This window comes from Myotis myotis, unplaced genomic scaffold (assembly GCF_014108235.1).
Source record: "Myotis myotis isolate mMyoMyo1 unplaced genomic scaffold, mMyoMyo1.p scaffold_m19_p_3, whole genome shotgun sequence".
Classification (NCBI taxonomy): Eukaryota; Metazoa; Chordata; class Mammalia; order Chiroptera; family Vespertilionidae; genus Myotis; species Myotis myotis.
In genome coordinates this window covers 177,666,409-177,689,673 of record NW_023416335.1, presented here as the reverse complement: position 1 = coordinate 177,689,673, position 23,265 = coordinate 177,666,409, and the positions used below count along the sequence as shown (strand labels likewise).

The window sequence follows — 23,265 nt, the reverse complement described above, 5'->3', positions numbered from 1 at the left end:
GTTTCATCTGATTCTTTGTGGGCATCTCGTGCCTGGATTCCAGGAAAAGGCTATACCATTAGACCCGCTTTGCCCCACATCTCTCCTGCCTTCACGTGCCCTCCTGAGTGCTGTTAGTCAGTGAACTGTGACACCATCACTTGTTGACCCAGGACAGAATAAGTCTAATTAGAGAATAACATTATTCCCTGTGTACGAGTTTATCGAATAGACCACACTCTCAGACTATTCCTTACAAATTTCAAGTCAGGGCACAAGGTTTAACAAAACATTTTTAAATTGTTATGACTGTATTCTTCCTATTAATTTATTTACACGGAAAAATCTACAATTGCATAAATAAATCACATGCAGGTGCATAATTAACACTTTGTTTTCATAAATTAGCCTCTCTGCTGATAATAGGAAAAATCTATGACTACTTGAGAAAGAAACATTTTTCTCTTATTCTCTGAAAGCAAACCAGAAGGTCTATACTTGGCATAAACTGTCACTTTTTTGTTTTTATAAGGGAAGATCGGAAGATTTAAAGGACAGGTTCAGGAAATGAACAGAGTTAATAGAAGTTAAAACACACACACACAATTGTTGGTTTAATTAATAAAATCGACTTTAGTCAAACTGCCAAAGCTGCTCTATCTAACCATCAAAGCACACCCTGCCCACCCAATATTTAGAAATGAATACTATTTTGCTCTGGTTTCACATTCCTGATTTCTTCCACTGTTCTACACAGTGTTGATTTTGGATGCCAGGTGAGTGAACACACTTTCCTATTTCCTGCTTTTGTCTGCATCTCTCACAAGCAAAATGTATTTTGCCTACTTCTGGAGTCTGTTTATTCTAAAACTGCTTATTGAGCATCCGTTATGTGCTGGGCACTGTGAAGTGTGGGGAGACATAGGTACAACCTCTTTCCCCTCAGTGAGCACTCATACTAGGAAGGGCTCAAACAAGGAGATAACAGTCATGTGCAACAGATCCATGCCAGGAGTCTTGGATGTGCTACAGAGTCATGGCAGGGGCCGTACAGGGAGATGACCAGGAATATGACAACCGAGTTTTTTTTTTTTTTTTTTGATAGATGCATATTTGTTGTTCATAATTTGTATCTTTACCTTTTTCTTCCTCTTCCTCTTTCTTCTTAAAGGATACCTTTCAGCATTTCATATAATCCTGGTTTGGTGGTGATGAACTCCTTTAGCTTTTCCTTATCTGTGAAGCTCTTTATCTGACCTTCAGTTCTGAATGATAGCTTTGCTGGATAAAGTAATCTTGGTTGTAGGTTCTTGGTATTCATCACTTTGAATATTTCTTGCCACTCCCTTCTGGCCTGCAAAGTTTCTGTTGAGAAATCAGCTGACAGTCGTATGGGTATTCCCTTGTAGGTAATTGAGTTTCTTTCTCTTGCTGCTTTTAAGATTCTCTCTTTGTCTTTTGCTCTTGGCATTTTAATTATGATGTGTCTTGGTGTGGTCCTCTTTGGATTCCTTTTGTTTGGGGTTCTCCGTGCTTCTTGGACCTGTAAGTCCATTTCTTTCACCAGGTGGGGGAAGTTTTCTGTCATTATTTCTTCAAATAGGTTTTCAATATCTTGCTCTCTCTCATCTTCTGGCACCCCTATAATTCTGATGTTGGTACGCTTGAAGCTGTCCCAGAGGCTCCTTACACTATCCTCGCATTTTTGGATTCTTTTTTCATTTTGCTTTTCCGGTTGGGTGTTTTTTGCTTCCTCGCATTTCAAATCATTGACTTGATTCTTGCGCTCCTCTGGTCTGCTGTCAGGAGTCTGTATAATATCCGTTATTTCAGTCTGTGTATGCTTAATTTCTAGTTGGTTACCCATCATAACATCGAGGGTCTCATTAGTTTTCTTGTAGATCTCATTAAGTCTATCGGCGGCTTCTAAACAGTTCTTGAGAGACCTTAAAAGTGTGGTTCTGAACTCTATATCTTCCATTGACAATTTTGTCCTGTTTCTTTGTCTCCGCATTTTGTTATGCTTTCTTGGTGCACCCCCTAGTGGTCTTTGTGCGCAGTCTTGTAGTTAAGCCTTGATTGTTGTAGCTAATACCAGGGAGGGTTTGACCCCCAGGCCAAGTGGCTGTGAGAATCAGCTGTGTCTGCCTGACAACCGAGTTTTGAAGGATAAACTGGATGGGGAAAACATTTCAAAAAGATGGGACTACACATGCAAAGACAGAGGGTCCAAAAAGAATTGTGTTCTGAGAGAGGAAGGGTTCTGGGAAAGGAAAGGTATGATGGGCAAGTAGGTAGGCAGGACACTAAGATGTGGAGATAATGTAGGATGCAGGCTGGAAGCCAGGACATTGCTAGGCGTCAAGAACTGATGAGGACTGAAGGAAGGCACTGACTGGCAGCAGGAGGCCATGAAGATGGGGGAAAGGACACTGACTTAAAGACAGGTGTTCTTGGGCTGGACACCAAGTGGGTATGACATGGATAATAAAGAGAAAAAGCGATGTCTGCCAGGAAAATGCCAGGACCTCTTCCAGCATCTGGCAGAGGCATCTGGATGGATAAGGAGCCCATATGAGAGGATGGGGAACCTGGACAAGGTAGAGGGGAATACGACGAGTTCAGTTTTTTGCTTGCTGAAACTGAGGTGCCTATGGCACATCCAAATGGAGACATAGGAGCTCTTCAAAGAGCTGCCCAGAAATAGAAAATAGTGACTGGGATATGTATCTCATACAAGCACACTTTTAGTTTGTTATTAAAACATATACACATGCCGAAACCAGTTTGGCTCAGTGGATAGAGCGCCGGCCTGCGGACTGAAAGGTCCCAGGTTCGATTCCGGTCAAGGGCATGTACCTGGGTTGCGGGCACATCCCCGGTGGGGGGTGTGCAGGAGGAAGCTGGTCGATGTTTCTCTCTCATCGATGTTTCTATCTCTCTCTCTTTCTCTCTGTAAAAAATCAATAAAATATAAAAAAAAACATATATACACAATTCTTTATGTGTCCAATCGTGCAGACTTAAGAATATCTTTTATTTACATTTTCTGCCCTTTGACCCTTTTGTGGCACATTAACCATTCCAGTGGATTGATTACTAAAAGCAAGAAATATCGTCATAGATTATCAGACATAGAACTCTAGACATGATCCCGTCCAATTTTCTTATTCTAGAACAGAAAACAGCTTTAGAGGGTTAGGTGGATGGTTCAGCATCCACAGCAGTAAAACAAGGCTTAGAATTAAGATCCTCCAATTCCCAACCTTTCTCTACATCTCAGTGTATCCGCTGCTTTTGACTTTCTAATCATATGGATTAGTGGGCCTAACCAGGTGGCTCATTTGGTTGGATCATCCTCTCACACATCAAACGGTGGCAGGTTTGATTCCCAGTCAAGGCAAGTACCTAGGTTGTGGGTTCAATCCCAGGTTGGGGCACATACAGGAGGCAACCCAATTGATTGTTCTCTCCCTCTCTCTTTCTCTCTCTAAATCAATAAAAATTTATACTCAGGTGAGGATTTAAAAAGAAAAGATTTGATAGAAAGAAATTGAAATTGTAGATGCCTTTTTTCCATGAAGAGGTAGTTAAATATAGTTGAGTCATATAATACTTGGGAAATCTAGCCATGGTTTCTTCATCTATAAATGTGATAATGATCGTCATATCACTGATGTGGTGCCAGTGGGTTGTGAAAGTGACAGTGATAGGGACTAGATATTTCTTAATCTGAACTCAAGGCCTGGATATGATGAGAAGAGCCATGGTTTTGGAATCAGAAAAACAAATTCAAGTTTTGGTCCATACACTTACTAGCCATATGTATTGTTTTCCCATGTTTGCTGTAACAAATGACCACAATAAGCAATGTATTAAAAAAGTATTCTCTCACCCTAACCAGTTTGGCTCAGTGGATAGAGCATCGGCCTGAGGATTGAAGGGTCCCGGGTTCGATTCTGATCAAGGGCATGTACCTTGGTTGCGGGCACATCCCCAGTAGGGGGTGTGCAGGAGGCAGCTGGTCACTGTTTCTCTCTCATCGATGTTTCTAACTCTCTATCCCTCTCCCTTCCCCTCTGTAAAAAATCAATAAAACATATTTTTTAAAAAAAGTATTCTCTCAGAGTTCTGGAGGCCAGAATTCCGAAACCAAGGGGTCGCAGAGCCACGCCCCCTGGGAAGGCTCTAGAGGAGAACTCTTCCCTGACTTTCCCAGTGTTGGGTGGCTCCAGGCACTCCTTGGCTTGTGGATGCCTGTTTTCACGTGATCGTCTCCGTTGTGTTTGTGTTCTCTCTTCTGTCTCTCATTAGGACACTCATTGAATTTAGAGCCCAGCCAGGTAATTAAAAAGGATCTCATCCCAAGATCCTTAACTTACATTTGCAAAGACTCTTTTACCCAATAAGGTCACACGACAGGGTCTTAAGACCGTCGTAACTTTTTGAGGTGACTGCTTAGCCCACTACACCATATGACCTTGGGCAAATCACTAAAGGTGAACGGGAGAGGGGGTTTCAATACCTTCCTTTATCCACCTAACGTCCATCATGAGAATTAAAAGAAATAACACACACGAAAGAAATTTGTAAAGAGTTATGTGAATGCTAGTTATTCTACTGACTTGGTCAGTAATTTATACAAAGGTTTCAATAAGAGACTGATCTCCGCTCTGACCTTTTCTCCTTTCCGTCTAAGAATAGTTTTGCTGAAGCACAAGGATTTCAGACCAATCTTTTTCAAAGGGAAGGAGAAGCATGTTACCATGTAGTCACTAAAGATAAGAAACGTTCAGAGAGAAATCATTGTCAGTTGTGTGCGTGCACAGACTTGAAAGACCAGAAAATGCCTTAGATGTTTTTCTAGAACAAGGCAAAGAATAAAGAAACAAAGAAATAAATTTTGTAAGTCAAACTGACAGAGTAGGTTTTTCCCTCTAAACTCTTTATTATAAACAAAAGCAAACAAAAAAATCAACTCAGCCCTGGCCAGGTAGCCCAGTTGGTTAGAGTGTGGTCCCAATACACCAGGTTGTGGGTTCGATATCTGGTCAGGGCACATACAAGAGGCAACCAATGAGGACATAAATAAGCGGGACAAAAATTGGTGGTTTTCTCTTTCTCTCTCTTTTCCTCCCTATCTCTCTCTCTATAATTAATCAATCAATAATTTTTAAAAACGTAAAATATATATATTGATTTCTCATATTCTCATGCTTATATTTTAAAATTGTTGCCATTTGCCACATTTGCTTTATCTTTATATATGTAAATAGATGGAATATTCCCAGCCATTTAAAAGTAGGTCAAAGCATGACACTTCATCTCTGTTTATTTCAGATAGCATCACTAAAAACACTTTCTTCTATACAAGCAAAATGTCATTATCGCTTTAGAAAAATTAGCAATAATTCTACACAGTAATCTAATAGTCTCAATTCTCTAAATATTCTAATTCTCTAATTAACATCCAAATGTCTTTTGTGGCTGTATTTTTTTTTAAAAAAACCCAGTATCCAAACAAGATCTATGCAATGCATTTGGTTGTTATATCTCTTTACACTCTCTTAATATAGAACAGTCCCACCCCCTTTTTCTTTTCCTTGACACTGACTTTTTTTTGAAGAGACCAGTGCTAGAGTCCGTGGAAAAATGGAATTCTAGTGCTCATCAGCACTGAAAAGAGCTGTGTATGTGGACGCCGAGGTTCTACATGTCCCTGCCCCAGCCTTCCTCTGTCAACGGAGCAGGAGAGCATGTCTTACAAATGCATTAGAAGGCTCTGGCTTCAGAGAAGGCTACTAGTATGTGCTTGCCCCCAGAGAAGGGGCCTGGGGAGGCTAGAGGGGCCACCACCTGTTGTGATAACCCTTCTGTTCTGCTTTGCTACTTTCATGATCACTATCAGGATATGTTGGAGCTGGAGGCTGAGCATGACCAGGACCTGCAGAGTAAACAGGATGAGCAAGAAACACATGATGCTCAGTGTGAGGACCCTCAACTCTCCACATCTTTGCAGTTTTCAGAGAACATCCCTAAACTGTAAGCTTCGACATAAGCTAAAGGAAACATGTAATATGTTTTTTGGAGGGGAAAATGAAACTTAGCAGAGAAGTTAGGGAAGGCTTTGGAGATTTAAAATACATACTTGCCGAAACCGGTTTGGCTCAGTGGATAGAGCGTCGGCCTGCGGACTGAAAGGTCCCAGGTTTGATTCCGGTCAAGGGCATGTACCAGGGTTGCGGGCACATCCCCAGTAGGAGATGCGCAGGAGGCAGCTGATCGATGTTTCTCTCTCATCGATGTTTCTAACTCTCTATCTCTCTCCCTTCCTCTCTGTAAAAAATCAATAAAAATATATTTTAAAAAAATAAAATACATACTTGAATTAAACCATGAAGCACTCATGTGCACAAGTAACTACCTACATGTTCAGCAAGAATGCAGAATAAAGACATTTATAAGGATATAGGTAGAGCCATATCACTCTCAGACAATTTTCTAGATATGGAAAGTATTCTAATTATCATTAAAATATATTGTTAGGCCTTTGTAGACCCTTTCCCTATTGTATACCTCTCCATCCCGCTGAGCTGCCACCACTATCCTGAAATCAATACTTAACATTCACTCTATACAGGGAAATTAAAAATATAGCTATTGTTTTTACTAAATATAAAAATAGGCTTTATTTTCTCCATTCTTGAAAAGATCTGTTATAATGGGTATCAAATACATTCCCAAACTTCTTTCTTGAGGCCTAACTGCCTCTGGGGCCTATTTTGGTGACAGAAAATGAATAAGCAAACCAACTTACCCTTTAAAAGAAAAGAGTTTGGACCATGTGAGATGTTTCCCATTGTTTTTACCTTAAAACTGATTATAATCATATTTTTGCAGGAGTCAGAACATATTTTTCCAGCTACACCACTGGAATACACAGACGGGTCTACAAGTGAAGGAACTCGGAGACGATCACATGGGCTGGATGAAGAAAATTAACAGTATTATACAAAGAGTAACCCTATCAGAAAGCACAGTGAAGAGGTAATTGTAAAGTGCTGAGGTTGGTCAGAAAATGATTAAAATTTTCATAGCTTCAGAAATTTTAGAAACTTGGGGCTTAAGGTGGTAAAGTTCTTAGGGAAATCTCTAGGATGAGAAGTATAAAGTCTTATGTTAGAAGTTAATGTCACACCTGTCAGAATGGCTATCATCAATAAATCAACAAACAACAACAGTTGGGGAGGATGTGGAGAAAAATGAACCCTCATGTACAATTGGTGGGAACACAGACTGGTGCAGCTACTGGGGAAAGCAGTATGGAGTTACCTTAAAAAATTAAAAATTAAACTGCCATATGACTCAGTGATTCCACTTCTGGGTTCTTTCAATTGTAGACCCATCAGTGTATTCCAGAAGTCATGCTAATAGGTATCAAAGGGGGGTTTACAGGTCCCCAATGATCCTTGAGTTTTATCCAGTACTATCTAAAAGAATCCCACCAGTTCAGCATGAAAAAATATTAAATTGTATTTGTTTAATGCATATATGAATTTAAGTGCAAAGTTTTAAGATGAAACAGGAAAAATAAAATTGTTATCTATCTAATCACTGGTATAAAGAGAATGGACTTTGGAGTTAGAAGGACCCAGGTTTGAATCCTGACATTGGGTCTACGGCCACACCACCCTGAACGCGCCTGATCTCGTCTGAATCCTGACATTGGCATTTCTTGGATAAGTTAATCAGCCTTTTCTGACTCTTTACTTTTTTTTTTTTTTTAAATATATTTTATTGATTTTTTACAGAGAGGAAGGGAGAGAGATAGAGAGTCAGAAACATCGATGAGAGAGAAACATCGACCAGCCGCCTCCTGCACATCCCCCACCGGGGATGTGCCCGCAACCCAGGTACATGCCCTTGACCGGAATCGAACCTGGGACCTTTCAGTCCGCAGGCCGACGCTCTATCCACTGAGCCAAACCGGTTTCGGCGTGACTCTTTACTTTTATTGTCTATAAAAAAGGGGCTGATGACAGCCATTTCATTGGTTTCTTGTGGGAATTAAATAAACTACTGTAGGTAAAGAATTTAACACAGTGTCTGATACACAATAAACAATAAATGCAAGTTATTCTTAGAAATAAATTCCTCTGGCCTTCTGAACCATCCTACCACATTCTAAATGCTTTCCCACTGCAGGGCTACTCTTCCTGTAGGCACTTCCTCGCCTTTCAGTTAAATATCTTCCCAAGGAGTTAAGCATTACCATGCCTTTCACTTAAATATCCCTTCCTAGCAGCCTTCTTCTGACAATCCTACCCCAAATAGCTTTTTCTTCCAAAACACTAATATTTGCTTTTTAAAAGAGTTTGTGGTTTTTATTCAAATCCTATACATTAATTTTAATTACTTTAAAAATTAAAGCATAATTTATATAAAGTAAAATTATGTTTTTAAAAAAATATTTTAATTTTATATAGAGAGAGAAAGAGAGAGAAACACCTCTCGGCAGCTTCCTGCATACCCCCTACCAGCGATCAAGCCTGAAACCTGGTCATGTGACCTGACCTGGGAATGGAACTGGTAATCTTTTGGTGCATGGGACAACGCCCAACCAACCGAGCCACACTGGCCAGAGCAAAATTATGTTTTTATTGCAAGTTTTGAAAAATGCATACAGCCGAAACCGGTTTGGCTCAGTGGATAGAGCGTCGGCCTGCAGACTGAGGGGTCCCAGGTTCGATTCCGGTCAAGGGCATGTACCTGGGCTGCGGGCACATCCCCAGTGGGAGGTGTGCAGGAGGCGGCTGATCGATGTTTCTCTCCCATCGATGTTTCTAACTCTCTATCTCTCTCCCTTCCTCTCTGTAAAAAATCAATAAAAATATATTTAAAAAAAAAAAAAAAGAAAAGAAAAATGCATACAGTTATACAGCCACCACAGTGACATAGAACACTTTCACCACTCATCAAATCTCATGCCTTTTGGGTTAACCACTCTCCCCTGGCTAAGCTGCTGGTCAACACTGATCTGCTCTCAATCCCTACAGTTTTGCCTTTCCCAGTCTGTCACATAAATGAAATTGTACTGTATGCAACCTTTTGAGTTTATCTTCTTTCACTTAGTCTAATACATTTGAGATTCACCGATTTTGTTGCATGTATCAGCAGTTTGTTTCTTTTTGTTGCTGGATAGTATTCCATTATGCAAATATATCACAGTTTATCCATTCACTAATTGAAGCACATTTAGTGTATTTTTGACAATAAAGACACACAGATTTTTGGCTATTCAGTTTTAAAATATATATATATATTTGCTTTTCCATGTAGATTTTAGAATCAGCTTGTCAACTCTGTTGTGATTTTTTTAAAAACTACCATTAATAAATTTTGGAAGAATTAACATTTTATCATATTGACTCCTTCACTTAATGAATAGAGTATATCACTATATTTATTTAGGCCTTTGATTCCTTCTAACAGTGTTGCATAGTGTTCATTGTAGAAATACGAAATATTTTTTATTTCTTTAGGTTTATGCCTATGTATTCATGCTTTTGGTACTACTATAAATGGTACTTTAAAATTTTCAACTCCTAATAGTTAATTGTTGTTATATAGAGTTGATTTTTGTGCATTAACCTGTCCTGTGACTTTAATAAACTCATTTATTATCTCCAGTAGTTTTTGTAGGTTATTTGGGATTTTCCACATAGATAACCATATCATGAGCAAATAGAGACAGCTTTATATCTTCCTTTCCAATCTATATGCCTTTTACTTCTTTTTGTTGCCTAGTTGTATTGGCTAGAACCTCTCTAGTACAATGTTGAATAAGTGGAGAGATGGACATACTTACCTTGTTTTGTTGATGTTAGATGCTTTTTAAAAAAATATATTTTATTGATTTTTTACAGAGAGTAAGGGAGAGGGATAGAGAGTTAGAAACATCGATGAGAGAGAAACATCAATCAGCTGCCTCCCACACACTCCCCACTGGGGATATGCCTGCAACCAAGGTACATGCCCTTGACCGGAATCGAACCTGGGACCTTTCAGTCCACAGGCCGATGCTTTATCCACTGAGCCCAACCAGTCGGGGCTAGATGCTTTTTTTAAAGATGCCCTTTCTCAAACTGAGAAAATTTCTTATATTTCTAATTTACTGAGATTTTTTTTAACATCAGAATAATCTGATTTTTTTCAATTCTATGAATGATCATTTTGTATTTGTTTATAGTCTCTTGACATGGTGTGGTATAATGACTAATTTTTGAATGCTGAATCAGCCTTGAATTCACAGAATAAAGCTCATTTGGTCATAATATGTTATCCTTTTTATATATTGTTGGATTCACTTCACTAAAGTGAAATTTTTAGAAGTATGTTAATGGGAGATATTGGTCCATGCTTTTATTTTCTTGTAATGTGTAGTGTTAGTAGAAGAATACTTGTCTCATAGGAAAAACTTGGATGTTTTCCTACCTGTTTGTGTGGAACTTGCATAGTTTATTCCTTATATGTTTAGTTGAATTCACCAGGAAGTCATATTTCCTGGATGTTTCATTGTGGTAAGATTTTTAACTCCTTTATGCTACCTCTTTATAGCCACAGCCATTCATTCTCCCAATTCCTGGCAACAACAAATCTGTTTTCTATAATTATATTGTTTCATGAACATTACATAAATCAAATCATGCAATATGTATCCCTTTGAGATTAGTTTTTCACTTGGCACAATTTCTTTGAGGTTCACTCAAGTTGTTGCATATATCAACAGTTCCTTCCTTTCCATTACTGAATAGTAGTCTGTGGTATGGATATATATATCCATACGAGAGAGAGAGAGAGAGAGAGAGAGAGAGAGAGAGAGAGAGAGAGAGAGAGAGAGAGAGAGAGAGAGAGAGTTTGTTTAATCATTCACCCACCAAAAGTCAATTGCACAATTTCTAGTTTTGGGTTATTATGAAAAAAGCTACTTTAAACATTCTTGTACAACTTCCTGTATGAAAATAAATCTTAATTTCTCAGTTGTCCCAGAGTAAAATCACTGGGTCATAGGGTAAGTCTGTTTTTAGTTTAATTTTGACAGAAACTGCCAAACTATTTTCCAGATTGTCCATACCATTTTATATTCCCGCCCACCACCAATGTATGAGTGATCCAAATTCTCCACATCCATTTGGTGATATTACTATTTTCCATCTTAGCTATCTGATAAGTTACACGTGTAGTGATATCTCACTGTAGTTTTAAATTTGCAAATCTTTCATGACTAATGGTGTTAAAAATCCTTTCATGTGTTTTTTGCCATCTATACATTTTTTTTTTTTGGTGAAATTTCTGTGCATGTCTTTTGTTCATTTTCTAATTGGAGAGTTTTTTTAAAAATATATTTTTATTGATTTCAGAGAGGAAGGGAGAGGGAGATAGAAACATCAATGATGAGAGAGAATATTGATCAACTGCCTCCTGCACACCCCCTACTGGGGATCAAGCCCGCAACCGGGAATCAACCACGATCTCTTGGTTTATAGGTCAACACTCAACCACTGACTGAGCCACACTGGCTGGGCAGGGCTTCCATTTCTTTGCTATTATCTAAATTATTTAGAGTGTTATTGTTTTTTACTTTTTTTGAATTGCATTTATGTCTCCCCATTCCAACACAAGCACTATCCAAGAGTCTTCTGTTATAGGAATTGGATTTAATTTTTTTTTAAAGATTAAAATTGATCCTTCTAAAAAGATCAAAAAAAGATTATGAGATTTTTCTTAATCCACAGACTTAGCCCATCTCCTGGTCTGTTCGCAGCTTGTTAAGTGAGGTGATGTCTTTGGAGGGCCAAATTGAAAAGCTGGAGTTACACCAGGGCCGTGACCCTGACAAGGGGGAAAACATCAAGGTAAGCTGGAGGCTTAGGAAGGACAACAGGGAGGCTGTGGGGACCCTGCCATCGCTTGTATTATTTAACAGGGTCATAACAAGAATTAAAACCCATCTACTGTCGCAAGAAGGAAGGAATGCGATCTGGTGGTCAGTTCTGAGCCCCTTTCGCCTGGGTACACGTCTGTTCTCTGATGAAAGAAAAAGGCCAGATTTTAAAAATTCTATCTAGAAAATCAGTCAGACAAAAAAGATAGGTTTATATCTTGATGCCATCTTAAGATAATGATGAGTACCTTATGGGAAAACTCTTCTTCATCCTTGTATCCCACCACCTAACAGTACAGAGAAGACACGAAATAAGTATTTGTGAAGAACTGCATTCTTAGAGTGTGCGAGATATAGTTGCATCTGTCTTTGCTTCCTTCATGAAGAGTTCTCTGTTGGTTTTCACTCTCCTAAGTTTTCCTGTTGTTTTTGTCTCCTTACGTTTTTTAGAGAAAGGTTTGATTTTCCCTTTTATAATGATTCATAAAATATTGCAAGAAAGGTAGTGATCAACTCTAGAAAATAATTAGACTTTAGAGCCCTGACTGATAACTTTTTCTGCTCTACTAAACTTCAGGCCTTTGAAGAAAAGTCTAAAAAAAGAAAAAGTCTGTGTCTAGCTTCCCCCGCCCCCCACTTTTCTTTTTTCTTTCTTTCTTTCTTTTTTTTTTTTTTACTGAAATTGCCAGCCCCAGCTTTAGCTTAAGCCAAAGAGTTTAAACTAAGTGGATTTTGGAAGAAGTAAAGGAGAAATAGCTCTTTTATTGTAAGAAGGTAATGTAATTCAAACCCTCACATATGAAAAGCCATCTACAGATTAGCACAGATTTATTACCAAGGAAAAAATTACTTTTAACCGTGACTCGGTCCAGCGTTTTAAGGTAGCAACCTCATTTGGTGCTAGTTGAAAAGTCAAGAATTTTTTTCACAGTCCTTGGGTTTTGGAAATTGCAAACTGTGAAAAGAGGGAAGAGGACAAAGGTCAAGAACTATTCTGCCTTAGAAAATTCCTTCAAAAGTCAGCTGTACTACAGGAATGTGGATTTCAGCAGGAGTTAGGGCTAGGGAGGGATGAATATCAAAGGAATGAGGAGGAAGATAAACAAGCACAAAAATAAATGAAAGTGAGATTTAAAAAAAAAAACAAATAAGAGCTATGGATACTTTGAAAGGGAAAGACATCACAGATATGTATGAAGATTCTCTCTGAAGTTACATAGCTGTGTATGCACTTAAAAAATATAGTCTCGAGACGGAAGATGGCGGCGGTATAGGCAGACGCGTCCCAGGTCGTGTCCCTGAGCAAATGGAGTGAGCAGCTGAAACTAGTAACATCCACCCCGAAATGGCGAAATTGCTCAGCTGGTGAGACGGTTTGCAGCCGGGAAGAGCAGAACTCCCCTGGAAAGGTAAAAAAAACCAGGGATTTGGGCAGGAAAGTTTGCCAGACCTCTGAGCCCAGAGAGTCGGAGGGAGACCGCGTGGCAGACAGCCGCATCCCTTGGGACAGGCACAGCCCCTAACAGGGGAAAGGAGAACCGCGGGATTCCTGGCGCTGCCGGGGGAATTGCGAGCTGGGTTCTGTGATCACGGAGGACTGAGCCTAAAGGGGGCAGCCTGAAGAGCTGACCAGACCATGCAGTCCCTGTAAGAGAAGAAGCTTACAGAAACCAAGCCTTCCCCGTTTCCGCGGCCGGCGTTTGTTTGTTTGTTTTCACTGAATCCTGTTCATGGGACATTTCGGATACAGACACTCACCTGTGCTGAAGAGAGGGAGAGTGTGCGGAGGAGTGGAATCTGGGGAGAGACTGAGGAGAGAAGGGGGGCCGGGAGAGGTGGCAGCGAATTGAATGCTGAGACACCCCTGAGCCCAGGACTGGGGCAGCCATTCTCTCCGGAGAGTGAGACTCCTCCCCCCAGCCCCCAGGCAAGGAGCACAGCCACACCCAGATTCCACCCTGTACCAGATCAAGGATTAAAATAACCTGATCAGTCCCTGGGAGTTAACAGGGTCTGGCCTATAGAGGGATTTTCAATCCCAGCAACAACACAGCGCCAGTAACTAACTATTACGCAGCCAGCTCTGGGCAGTGAACTTCCACTGGACAGAGAGGCCCTATAGCCTCAGAGGACAACCCCAGAACACTGCCACCCAGAGGCTGACCCACAAACTGACTCTTTGCTAAACACAAAATAAGGCAGTCTGGGAAACAAATGCGGCCTGCTTTAAAATAAGGACTGTGGTTTACAACACAGAGGAACAGTGTATCGCAGGGAAACTCAACGCTCTCCTGAATACCTGGCAGGTCTAAGGCGAGCCACACTGAAGAATAGAAGAACCGAAGGACCTTCACTACTGCAATTTTTTTTTTCTTTTTTCACCTTTTAACTAAGAAACCAATTTTTTTTCTTTTTTTTCTTCTTCTTTTTTTTCTTTTTTTTTCTTCTTTTTCCATCACCTGATTTTACCCTTTTAATTACTACCTTCTTATTTTTTTAAAAAAATATATTTTATTGATTTTTTACAGAGAGGAAGGGAGAGAGATAGTTAGAAACATCGATGAGAGAGAAACATTGATCAGCTGCCTCCTGCACATCTCCTACTGGGGATATGCCCGCAACCCAGGTACATGCCCTTGACCGGAATCGAACCTGGGACCCTTCAGTCCGCAGGCTGACGCTCTATCCACTGAGCCAAACCGGTTTCGGATACCTTCTTATTTTTAACCAGTATTATTACTGCTACCATTTTACCATTTTTTTTAAAGTGCCATTTTATTTCCTCTTTATTTTATTTTGGGATTAGTGTTCTCCATTCTATTTTCATCGTTATATTATTGGTTCTTTCTAGTTTGCATTCATCTCCAGGGAGCTGTTGCTGGAATTTGTTGGGATTAATGGCTGTTCTATAGGAGTATTCTCCATATAAAAAAGTCTCTTCCCCTCTTCCACTTCATTCTCTCTTTTCGCTCTTTTTGTTTTTTTTTTCTTTTCTTTTCTTTTCTCGCTTTTATTTTCCCCCCTCCTTTTTCCCAATTTCATTTTTGCACTCCTTTTTTTGGTCCCTACTTTTCTTTTCTTTTTTCTCTCTCTTTTTTTTTTTTAATATTTTATTGATTTTTTACAGAGAGGAAGGGAGAGGGATAGAGAGTTAGAAACATCAATGAAAGAGAAACATCGATCAGCTGGCTCTTGCACACTCCCTACTGGGGATGTGTCCACAACCAAGGTACATGCCCTTGACCAGAATCAAACCTGGGACCCTTGAGTCCACAGGCTCATGCTCTATCCACTGAGGCAAACCGGTTAGGGCTCTTTTTTCTCTTTTATCTTTTTCTCTTCCTTCTTCCTTATCCCCTAATTCTCTTAATTCATGTGGTCACCTTTATTTGGGGTTATTAATATCGTGAATATATTTGTGTATAGTGCCTGGTACGTGGTGCCTTGTTGTGTTGTATTTTGTGCCTTTAAATCAACGCAGCAGATCCAAGCAACAGCAACCTCCTGAGCACCACACCCTCTGATGAGGAACAGCAGCTGTACGTGAAACCTCGCCCCACCAGCCAGAAGAGCCACCACAGCTGTGAACAGCACCCACCAGAGGAGCTGCTGCCAACTGAAGAGAAGCTGCTACCGCAACCGCCCGAAGAGCAACCACAGACCAAGGAGTCACTGCCACCAAGGGAGCAACCACTGAACGACTCAACATCTAGATATGTCAGTGAGATCAAACATGGGTAGACAAAGAAACCCCCAAAGGAAAGAGAAGGAGGACTCTCCAGAAAAGCAGCTAAGTAATACAGAGGCATGCAACATGACAGAAAAAGAATTCAGAATAAGGGTCCTAGAGTGCATAAACCGGATGGAGGAAAAAATCGACAACCTATGGAAGAAGCTAGAAGAAACAGATGAAAAAATCAACAACTTAAGTAAGACCCAAGAAGAAATGAAGAGTGATATAGCTGCAATGAAAAACTCCATTGAAAGTATCAACAGTAGACTAGGAGAAGCGGAGGACCGAATTAGTGAATTAGAAGACAAGGAAGCAAAACACACCCAAAATGTACTGCAATTGGAGAAAAAAATTAAAAGACAGGAGGAGAGCCTAAGGGAGCTTTGGGACAACATGAAACGAAACAACATACGAATAATAGGGGTACCAGAACAACAGAAGGATGAACAAGGATTAGAAAACCTATTAGAAGAAATAATATCAGAAAACTTCCCTGAGGTGGGGAAGAAAAAAGTCACACAAGCCCAGAGAGTCCCAAACAAGGTGAACCCGAAAAGACCCACACCAAGACACATCATAATTACCATGGCAAATGTTCAGGACAAAAAGAGAATCTTACAGGCTGCAAGAGAGAGACGGAAAGTTACATACAAGGGATCTCCCATTAGATTGTCAAATGATTTCTCAACAGAAACACATCAGGCCAGAAAAGAATGGACATAAATTTACAAAGTGATGCAAAGCAAAGGACTGAATCCAAGAATACTCTATCCAGCAAGGCTATCATTCAAACTTGAAGGGGAAATAAGAAGCTTCACAGACAAAAAAAGGCTAAGGGAGTTTATCACCACCAAGCCAGCAAAGCAAGGAGTGCTAAAGGGACTGGTATAAAAATAAGAAATAAAAAGCTCAGAAAGAAAACAGCCACACAAAAAAGGAATGGCTACAAACAAGTACCTTTCAATAATAACTTTAAACGTAAACGGACTAAATGCTCCAAACAAAAGACATCGAGTGGCTGAATGGATAAAAAAACATGACTCATACATCTGCTGTCTACAAGAAACCCACCTCATTAGAAGGGACTCACACAGACTGAAAGTGAAAGGATGGAAAAATATCTTTCAGGCAAATGGAAAGGAAAAGAAAGCTGGGGTAGCAATACTTATATTGGACAAAATAGACCTCAAAGTGAAGGCCATAATAAGAGATAAGGAAGGCCACTTCATAATACTAAAGGGATCAATACAACAAGAAGATATAACCCTGGCAAACATATATGCACCAAATGCAGGAGCACTCAAATTCATAAAAAAACTCCTGGAAGATATCAAAGGAGAGATCAACAATAATACAATCATAGTAGGGGACTTTAATACACCACTGACAGCACTGGATAAGTCCTCTAGACAAACAATCAGCAAAGATACAGCAATCCTAAATGACTCACTAGATCAGATGGACTTAATAGACATCTTCAGAACACTTCACCCCAATGCCACGGAATATACATTCTCCTCAAGTGCTCATAACACATATTCAAAAATAGACCATATATTGGGTCACAAGCAAAGTATCCCCAAATTCAAGAAGATTGAAATCATAAAAAGCATCTTCGCAGACCACGATGGCATAATATTAGAAATAAACTACAATAAAAACAACCCAAAATACTCAAACACCTGGAAGCTGAATAGCATGCTATTAAATATTGATTGGGTTACCAATGAAATCAAAGAAGAAATTAAAAACATCCTGGAAACTAATGACAATGAAAACACAACAATCCAAAACCTATGGGACACAATGAAAGCAGTCCTGAGAGGGAAGTTTATAGCTCTACAGGCCTATCTCAAAAAACAAGAAAAAATGGTAGTAAATCATCTAACTCTACAACTCAAAGAATTAGAAAGAGAGCAACAAGAAAACCCCAGAGTGAGCAGAAGGAAGGAGATAATAAAGATTAGAGCAGAAATAAATGACATAGAGACCAAAAAAACAATACAGAAAATCAATGAAACCAAGAGCTGGTTCTTTGAAAGGATAAACAAGATTGACAAACCTCTAGCCAGACTCACCAAGAAGCAAAGAGAGAGGACCCAAATAAACAAAATCAGAAACGATAGAGGCGAAATAACAACAGACCCCACAGAAATACAAATGATTGTTAAAAAATACTATGGACAGTTCTACTCCAACAAACTAGACAACCTGGAGGAAATGGACAAATTCCTAGAAAAATACAACATTCCAAAACTCAATCAGGAAGAATCTAAAAATCTCAACAGGCCAATAACTATGGAAGAAATTGAAGCAGTCATCAAAAAGCTTCCATCAAACAAAAGCCCAGGACCAGATGGCTTCACAGGGGAGTTTTACCAAACATTCAAGGAAGAACTAAAACCTATCCTCCTCAGACTACTACAAAAAATTCAAGAGGAAGGAACACTTCCAAGCTCATTCTATGAAGCCAGCATCACCCTAATACCAAAACCAGGTAAAGACAACACAATGAAAGAGAATTACAGGCCAATATCCCTCATGAACATAGATGCCAAAATCCTCAACAAAATCTTAGCAAATCGGATCCAGCAGTACATCAGAAAGATCATACACCATGACCAAGTAGGATTTATCCCAGGGATGCAAGGATGGTACAATATCCGCAAATCAATAAACGTGATACATCACATAAACAAATTGAAAGAAAAAAACCACATGGTCATATCAATTGATGCAGAAAAAGCATTTGACAAAATTCAACACCCATTTTTGATAAAAGCTCTCAGCAAGGTGGGAGTAGAAGGATCATACCTCAACATAATAAAAGCCATATATGACAGGCCCACAGCCAACATCATACTCAATGGACAAAAACTAACACCATTTCCCCTAAGAACAGGAACAAGACAGGGATGCCCCCTCTCACCACTCCTGTTCAACATAGTACTGGAAGTGTTAGCCATTGCAATTCGGCAAGAAGAAGAAATAAAAGGCATCCAAATTGGAAAAGAGGAAGTAAAACTGTCCTTATTTGCAGACGACATGATATTATACATACAAAACCCTAGAGACTCCATCAAAAAGCTACTAGACTTAATACATGAATTTGGCAATGTAGCAGGATACAAAATTAACCCCAAGAAATCTGAGGCATTTCTATACACCAATAGTGAACTTTCAGAAAGAGAGATTATAAAAACAATCCCGTTTACCATCGCACCAAAAAAATTAAGCTACCTAGGAATAAACTTAACTAAAGAGGTAAAAGACCTGTACTCAGAAAACTACAGGACGTTGAAAAAAGATATAGAGGAAGACATAAACAGATGGAAGAACATACCGTGTTCATGGATTGGTAGAATCAACATCATTAAAATGTCCAGAAGTCACGTAACCAAGATGGCGGCATAGGTTAACGCCGGAGTTTGCTGCTTTGAACAACTACTTCAAAAGTGAAACCAAAAAACAGAAGGGACATCACCCAGAACCACAGGAACGCTGGCTGAGTGGAAGTCCTACAACTAGGAGGAAAGAGAAACGCACACGGACACTCAGAGGAGGCGCAGTGCTGAAGTCAAATTCTGAGGTGCGGAGTGCTCGGAGCGGGCTGGCGGCGGAGGGCGCGGTTGGCGTTTTCAATCGGGAGGGAGTCGCAGTCTCTGAGCTCCAGATCCGGGCGAGTCTTTAGGGACCCAGACTCAAACAGGAGAAGCGGGACTGTCTGGCTTCGGTCAGAGCGAGTGCAGCTTTCTCTCTGAACTTTGCAGTGGGTGCTGGGACTCAGAGAGGCAGAGCCCCTGGGGACAGGACTGAGAGCCGCCATAACTGCTCTCTCTGGCCCACCCTGTTGATCCTGTTCGACCCGCCCGCCCAAGCCCTGCACAGAGGCTTTTGCCGGATAGCCTCAGGCAAAGGCTAGATTAGCACCTCCCTAGAGGACAGAAGTTCTCTCACTGCTGACACAGCTGATTCTCATAGCCACTTGGCCTGGAGGTCAAACCCTCCCTGGAATTAGCTACAACAATCAAGATTTAACTATAAGACTTCGAACAAAGACCACTAGGGGGTGCACCAAGAAAGCATAACAAAATGCGGAGACAAAGAAACAGGACAAAATTGTCAATGGAAGATATAGAGTTCAGAACCACACTTTTAAGGTCTCTCAAGAACTGTTTAGAAGCCGCCGATAAATGTAGTGAGATCCTCAAGAAATCTAATGAGACCCTCGATGTTATGATAAAGAACCAACTAGAAATTAAGCATACACGGACTGAAATAACGAATATTATACAGACTCCCGACAGCAGACCAGAGGAGCGCAAGAATCAAGTCAATGATTTGAAATGCGAGGAAGCAAAAAACACCCAACCGGAAAAGCAAAATGAAAAAAGAATCCAAAAATGCGAGGATAGTGTAAGGAGCCTCTGGGACAGCTTCAAGCGTACCAACATCAGAATTATAGGGGTGCCAGAAGATGAGAGAGAGCAAGATATTGAAAACCTATTTGAAGAAATAATGACAGAAAACTTCCCCCACCTGGTGAAAGAAATGGACTTACAGGTCCAAGAAGCGCGGAGAACCCCAAACAAAAGGAATCCAAAGAGGACCACACCAAGACACATCATCATTAAAATGCCAAGAGCAAAAGATAAAGAGAGAATCTTAAAAACAGCAAGAGAAAGAAACTCAGTTACCTACAAGGGAATACCCATACGACTGTCAGCTGATTTCTCAACAGAAACTTTGCAGGCCAGAAGGGAGTGGCAAGAAATATTCAAAGTGATGAATACCAAGAACCTACAACCAAGATTACTTTATCCAGCAAAGCTATCATTCCGAATTGAAGGTCAGATAAAGAGCTTCACAGATAAGGAAAAGCTAAAGGACTTCATCACCACCAAACCAGGATTATATGAAATGCTGAAAGGTATCCTTTAAGAAGAGGAAGAGGAAGTAAAAGATAAAGATACAAATTATGAACAACAAATATGCATCTATCAACAAGTGAATCTAAGAATCAAGTGAATAAATAATCTGATGAACAGAATGAACTGGTGATTATAATAGAATCAGGGACATAGAAAGGGAATGGACTGACTATTCCTGGGGGGGAAAAGGGGTGTGGGAGATGCGGGAAGAGACTGGACAAAAATCGTGCACCTATGGATGAGGACAGTGGGTGGGGAGTGAGGGCGGAGGGTGGGGCGGGAACTGGGAGGAGGGGAGTTATGGGGGGGAAAAAAAAGAGGAACAAATGTAATAATCTGAACAATAAAGATTTAATTAAAAAAAAAAATGCCCATACTACCCAAAGCAATCTATAAATTCAACGCACTTCCCATTAAAATACCAACGGCATACTTCAGAGATCTAGAAGGAACTCTCCAAAAATTCATCTGGAATAAAAAAAGACCCCGAATAGCTGCAGCAATCCTGAAAAAGACCAAAGTAGGTGGGATCTCAATACCAGATATCAAGTTGTATTACAAAGCCACTGTTCTCAAAACTGCCTGGTACTGGCACAAGAATAGGCATATAGATCAATGGAATAGAATAGAGAGCCCAGAAATCGGCCCGAACCAATATGCTCAATTAATATTTGACAAAGGAGGCAAGAACATACAATGGAGCCAAGATAGTCTCTTCAATAAATGGTGTTGGGAAAATTGGACAGATATATGCAATAAAATGAAACTAGACCACCAACTTACACCATACACAAAAATAAACTCAAAATGGATAAAGGACTTAAATGTACGACAGGAAACCATAAAAATTCTAGAAGAATCCAAAGGCAACACAATCTCAGACATATGCCGAAGCAATTTCTTCACTGATACAGCTCCTAGGGCACTTGAAACGAAAGAGAAAATGAACAAATGGGACTACACCAAAATAAAAAGCTTCTGCACAGCAAAAGAAACCATCAACAAAACAACGAGAAAACCCACTGTGTGGGAAAACATATTTGCCAATGTCATATCTGATAAGGGCCTAATCTCCAAAATTTATAGGGAACTCATACAACTTAACAAAAGGAAGATAAACAATCCAATCAAAAAATGGGCAAAGGACCTAAATAGACACCTTTCAAAAGAGGACATTCAGAAAGCCAAGAGACATATGAAAACATGCTCAAAGTCACCAATCATCCGAGAGATGCAAATCAAAACAACAATGAGGTACCATCTCACACCTGTCAGACTGGCTATCATCAACAAATCAACAAACAACAAGTGCTGGAGAGGATGTGGAGAAAAAGGAACACTTGTGCACTGCTGGTGGGAATGCAGACTGGTGCAGCCACTATGGAAGACAGTATGGAGTTTCCTTAAAAAACTGAAAATGGAACTCCCATTTGACCCTGTGATCACACTTCTAGGAATATATCCCAAGAAACCAGAAACACCAATCAGAAAGGATATATGCACCCCTATGTTCATAGCAGCACAATTCACCATAGCTAAGATCTGGAAACAGCCTAAGTGCCCATCAGTAGATGAATGGATTAGAAAACTGTGGTACATCTACACGATGGAATACTATGCTGCTCTAAAAAGGAAGGAACTCTTACCATTTGCAACGTCATGGATGGAACTGGAGAGCATTATGCAAAGTGAAATAAGCCAGTCAATGAAGGAAAAATACCACATGATCTCACTCATTCATGGATAATAGAGGCCATTATAACCTTTTGAACAATAATAGATACAGAGGCAGAGCTGCCTCAAACAGATTGTCAAACTGCAGCGGGAAGGCCGGGGAGGGTTGGGGGGCAGGAGGTAGGGGGGTAAGAGATCAACTAAAGGACTTGTATGCATGCATATAAGCATAACCAATGGACATAAGACACTGGGGGATAGGGGAGGCTAGGGGACTGTCTAGGGCGGGGGGATAAAATGGACACATATGTAATACCCTTTGTAATACTTTAAGCAATAAATAAAAAAAATTAAAATTAAAAAAAATATATAGTCTCAAACTTAAAAATTAAAAACAGCATAAATATCCACCAAGTGACATGTGGATAAATTGTAACACATGTTGTAAAATGGAATACTACTAAGCAATAAAAAGGAATGGCCTTCCTATTCATCCAACCACATGAATGGATCTCAAGTGCATTATGCTAAGTGAAAAAAGCCAGACTCAGAAGATCCATAATTCATGATTCCATTTGTGTAACACCGAAAAGGGCAAAAATAGGAACAAAAAATAGATTAGTGATTGCTAGAGTCAAGAGGGTAAGAGGAGTAGGAGATCAACAAAAGGGCACAGGAAATTTGGGGTGTGATGGACATATTCCAGACCTTGTTGTGGTGGTGATTATATGACACTGTGCATTGGTCAAAATTCATAGAATTGCACACTTTTTAAAAAGGTGAGTTTTACTGTACATAAATTATTACCTCAATAAACATGACTTTTAAAAAATGGACACAGGTTCTGTCCTCAATAAGTCTAATGGTTGATGGGAAAGCCTGCGTAAAAACAAATGCAGTGGTTTAATGAGTAAGAAACTTTAAATATAATTGTTACAGATGCAAAGTCAGTAGGAATGGTTCTAGGTTTACTCTAATGAAGGGAAAAGTGAGCATTGTTAGAA

At 39.9% G+C, this 23,265-nt stretch overlaps 1 protein-coding gene across 2 annotated transcripts in view; it reads left to right on the top strand.

Annotated features, from left to right (window-relative positions):
• SMCO2 (single-pass membrane protein with coiled-coil domains 2) overlaps positions 1-23,265 on the top strand; it is a 35,084-nt gene that overhangs the window by 4,958 nt on the left and 6,861 nt on the right. For both annotated transcript variants that reach the window (XM_036300685.1, XM_036300684.1), the window contains exons 3-5: positions 5,888-6,021; positions 6,880-7,026; positions 11,804-11,894. In XM_036300685.1, coding sequence (XP_036156578.1) covers positions 5,888-6,021; positions 6,880-7,026; positions 11,804-11,894 — 372 coding nt within the window. The remainder of the gene's footprint in view (positions 1-5,887; positions 6,022-6,879; positions 7,027-11,803; positions 11,895-23,265) is intronic.